We start from the raw sequence: 4,802 nt of genomic DNA on the forward strand, positions 1-4,802 counted from the left end.
CAGTATTATTAATTCCACTTACGAGTTGAAGAAAAGGCTCAGAGAGGAGGAATGGCTCAGTGCTAACAAGAAAAAACTAACAGAACATCTGAGACTGGATGTTCATCTTCATGATCGTGAGATGAGGGATCTGTCCACTACATCATATTTTGCTCCATTGATACAATTGAAATTATCAGTCTTTCAGTCAAAAAAATGTGATTTTTCTGTGGAGAATATTCTGTCCTTGGTTATGGGTAAAAGGTGATAACTTCAAAATATTCACTCTCTATTCCTAGGTATACTTCATCAAAATGGCAGCACTGTTCTAAATATGAGTTAAAATAAGCAGGTAATTCTTCAATCACACTGAGTTCTTCAACATGTTAACAGAAAACAACTAACTCTCTAAAATGTTTCTAGCATTTCAATAGTGACCTCTAACATGTGTCTTTAGAATAATTAGCAAAAAAGTGATGCTTTTCTTTAACAACCTCTGTTCCTATATTCAGATGCCTAGCTTTGTGCCTCCAGTTCCCTATTTCCAGCCTCTCCATGTTCTGAATCTTGGACAAACATGTCAAGGAGGAGAGTCACTGAAACAATTTTCAATTAATTCAGCTATGTTTTTCTATGTTTGAGAACCTTTATTATTATTTCAAGGTAAATTATTTAGTTTAGGATATGGGTTGTTTGCGTGTGATTAAAACTTTGTACATAAATTCCGTGTAGCATAGAGAAGAAGAGGAACTTGTTTATATTTATACAGGTAGTTAATAGCAAGGATAAATATATCTTTTATAGAGGTGGACAAGAGCTGGAATCTTATTTGGTCAGCGGATAATATTACATAGCTCCCAAGAGCGTGGAATCTGGCATCAGACAGTTTCTTCTTAGGTTGCTACTTGATATATTAATGAATTTGTGTAGTTAACTGAACCTTCCAATTTTTTGTTTCCCTATATCTGAAATGAGTATCAAATGTTATGAGTTAAATTCATTCAAAATGTTTACAAAAGTTCACACATACTATGTATTTTCATTTAATATCATTTGATATATAATGATGCCCTTAATCTAAAAAATATTGAAAAGATTGTCTGTAGTAAATCCTGTATGACCTACATCTTTTTTAATGTATAAATCTCCCCCAAAACTTAAAAAGTCATACTAAAGATGTATTATATTCTGTCCATTTCAGATGAATTGAGTTTATTCTGTGTCCTGTGAATTCAACTCCACCTCATGGAAAATCAGAACAATGTCACAGAATTTGTTTTCATGGGGTTGTGGGGAAATAAGCAAATAGAGCTGCTGTTCTTTTTCTTGTTCCTGCTCTGTTACCTGACAGTCTTAATGGGGAACTTCATTATCTTACTCACAATCACCTGCAGCCATCTAATCCAACAACCAATGTACTACTTTCTCTGCCACCTTTCCCTCATGGACCTCTGCTACACCTCCACTGTGGTCCCCCAGCTAATCAGGGACTTAGCTGCAGCAAAAAAAAATATTTCCTATAACAACTGTATGACTCAGCTCTTCACTGCCCACTTACTGGCAGGTGTGGAAATATTTATCTTGGTATCCATGGCCTTTGACCGTTATGTTGCCATTGTCAAGCCTCTGCACTATATGGTCATAATGAACCGGCAGAGGTGTAACATGCTGATTGTTATGGCCTGGGTGGTGGGTTTTTGGCACTCTGTTGCTCTACTGCTCATGGTACTCAATTTACCTTTCTGTGGTCCTAATCAGATAGAGCACTACATATGTGATGTGAAGCCTCTTTTGAAACTTGTGTGCAAAGATATTCATGTTGTTAGTATCTTAGTGATTGCTAATTCAGGGATGGTGGTGGTTGCCATTTTTTTTGTCCTAGTAGCTTCTTATATACTCATATTATATAATCTTAGGACACATTCCTCTGCAGGACGACGCAAAGCTCTCTCAACCTGTAGCTCTCACATAACGGTTGTAGTTTTATTCTTTGTGCCCTGTATCTATACTTATGTTCTACCTGCAGGGAGTGAGAACAAGGATAAGGAAATCTCTGTGTTTTACACTGTGATTGCCCCCATGCTGAATCCTCTCATCTATACCCTGAGAAATGTGGAGATGAAAATCACCATGTGGAAGGTATGGTCTCAAATGGCACATTCAAATTTAAAGTTCCTAAGGTGATATTCATTGTAATTTCAGTCCTGTGTCCCAAGATAATTTATTCTTTGAGATGTTATAGAAAGCGTATAAACTGTCTTTGTGGAGTTGAACTAAATGACATCTGGCGTTATATGAACCAAATAAGCAAGCTACTGTGATTCAGAATGCAATCTGCACTTTAAAGGGTCTGACTAGTTCCAGGTGTGACTACTTCAATTTAAGGAATGCAAGACATGTCCTTCAAAAGCACATCTCTGGTAATATCACCAGCTTCTCCAAAAATTGATATTGAACCCTGGTTTCCTTGATATAAAATCCAACTTTCTCAGTTGTCTATCAGAATTTTTCAAAATTGGTCTGAGTATAACTAGTTAGTCTCAGAAATCACTAAACTGGAAGAAAGTATGGTGTTATGATGATAGGCTTTGGGGTCAGGGACAAATTGGTGAACTGACTCTGTAAGTTTGTATCTCTGTGCCTTTGCAATTTGCTTTAATTATTTGAAATTTTTTTAACAATTTTTTAAATTTTAAAAATTTTTTTAAAATTTTTAAATTTTTAAAAATATTTTTAAAATATCTATTATATAGGGTAAAAGTATACTTCATAAAGTTGTAATATTACTTCGGCTGATGCGTGTGAAGTTTTAGCATGGTACATGGCATACAGGAAACTCATCTTGGTCATTTTCCTCTTTCCTTACCCTTCATCCTATGTTTCCCTTTTCTTGGGTGCTTTCACTGGACCCCTCTACATTCTCCACACGTTCTCTAAAATATCTCACCGCTATGGTTTTATTTCTGCTATCCCTTCTGCTTACGATACCTCCACCTTTATGCTTTAGGGTCCATGTCTTACATACAATTTGTACTCCTGATGTTTTCTTCTTTGGGAAGATTTTACAGATCCATCAACAGACCCAAAATATTTCTGATACCTACCCTGTTTTTTCATTGGCATTCAACTGTACCTTTACTTTATTTCAAATAATCCTTTGCTCTATAGTAGTGTTTATTCTTATGAACTGCGTTTTACCAGTTTGACTGAGCCAGGTGATTATGTGTTGCATCTTTACTTTTCTTTGTATCTTTTTTCCAGCAATAAAGCTGGTACAAATTAAGATGTAAATAAACAGTTACTGAATTACATTGAAAAATATTATCTTCTCTTATTTGACTGTATACATTGTTCTCACGCATCTAGAACTTTTCCTTTTGTCTTTGACAATCATGCACTAATAATAAAATATGAATTGTTAGATAGGCTAAAAATTTAACATAAAGCTCATCTGTCTATCAGGGAGAGAATGAAATTCAGCAGACCCCTACCACCTGTAATGTCTTTTAACTTATTTATTTTCTGAACTAAGGAGGTACTAGTCTTCTAATTTTTGTTTATTCCCTTGTCCATTGAGGGACATAACCCAATCTCAGCACTGTGCTTTGGTTCCCATTTGTCTCAGCATTTCTCTCTGCCCAGGCACTTGTCTTATCAGCAGAATGATTTCATTGCTTCTACATCACTTGTTAATAAAGACAGTTTATGTCTCCTTTTCCAATTTTGATGACTCTTTTTTTTGTTAACATGTGTTCAGCAAAATTTCAGTATAATATCAATGTATAAAAAATTGTTTCTACTAGAACCAAACAATCAGAAGATACTGTTTATAATGTCATATGTAGTAGCATCAAAAATATGACACAAGAATAAATATCACAAAATATGTGTAAAAAATGTACATGAAAATTATTGAACTTAGTTGAGAGAAATTAAAGTAGACAATGATAGAGAATGATAGACAGCAATCCATGCTCATAGATCAGATGACATGACCACATTGAGGTCTATTCTATACCCCTTAAATTAATCTCAAATAAACCCACCACAAAAATTAAAGCAGGCATTGTTTTGCAATATAAACAATTACTTTAGTGTTGAAAATGAAAGGATATACATTAGCCCACACAACTTTATAAAAGAAGAAAACTTGTAGAACTTACACTACCTGATTTAAAAGTATATTATAAAGTTATGGTAATCAAAGTAGTTTCTTATTTTCAAAAGGTAGACAAGTAGATCAGTGGAACAGCCTAGAGAGTCCAGATGTATACTTGCACATTTATGGTCAACTAATTGTCAACAGAGATCTGTAGGCAATTCAGTGAAGAAAAGAGTCTTTCCAACAAATACTGATGGAATAATTGGACATCTATAGGCAGAAAAAGTAAACCTCTACCTATATATCACAACTTGTATAAAATTTAGTTCAGAATAGATCCAGATCTAAATGTAAAATACAAGTGTATAAATTTGTTACAATGAAATATGGGAGGGAATCATCATGATTTTGAATTAGACAAAGAGTTCTTAGACAGGATGCTAAAAGTATGTCCTATGAAGGAAAAGAGTGATAAACTGGACTTCATCTAAATGAAAACTTTTGCCATAAGAATGAGACAGCTAATAGGGTGAGCAAGCAAGTTACATGCTGGAAAAAATATTTTAAAATTATATAATTACTAAAGAACTACTATTCAGAATATATACAAGTCTTTCAAAACTCAGTAAGATGAAAATGAACAACCCAATAAAAGTATGGGTTAAAATGTTGAACAGATATTTCATCAAGGAAAACATACCCATTGCATAAGCACAAGAAA

At 34.1% G+C, this 4,802-nt stretch overlaps 1 protein-coding gene across 1 annotated transcript; it reads left to right on the forward strand.

Moving 5' to 3' along the window:
* Positions 1-1,224: 1,224 nt before the first annotated feature.
* LOC103563594 (olfactory receptor 4P4-like) lies at positions 1,225-2,163 on the forward strand. The gene has a single exon (XM_008539035.2). The coding sequence runs from the start codon at positions 1,225-1,227 to the stop codon at positions 2,161-2,163; it is 939 nt and encodes a 312-aa protein (XP_008537257.2).
* Positions 2,164-4,802: the final 2,639 nt, after the last annotated feature.

Source organism: Equus przewalskii, chromosome 11 (assembly GCF_037783145.1).
Source record: "Equus przewalskii isolate Varuska chromosome 11, EquPr2, whole genome shotgun sequence".
In the NCBI taxonomy this organism is placed as follows: domain Eukaryota; kingdom Metazoa; phylum Chordata; class Mammalia; order Perissodactyla; family Equidae; genus Equus; species Equus przewalskii.

What these genes read in the sequence shown, in the direction of transcription:
- LOC103563594 (XM_008539035.2), top strand. Translation starts at nt 1,225, where the DNA reads ATGGAAAATCAGAACAATGTCACAGAATTTGTTTTCATGGGGTTGTGG.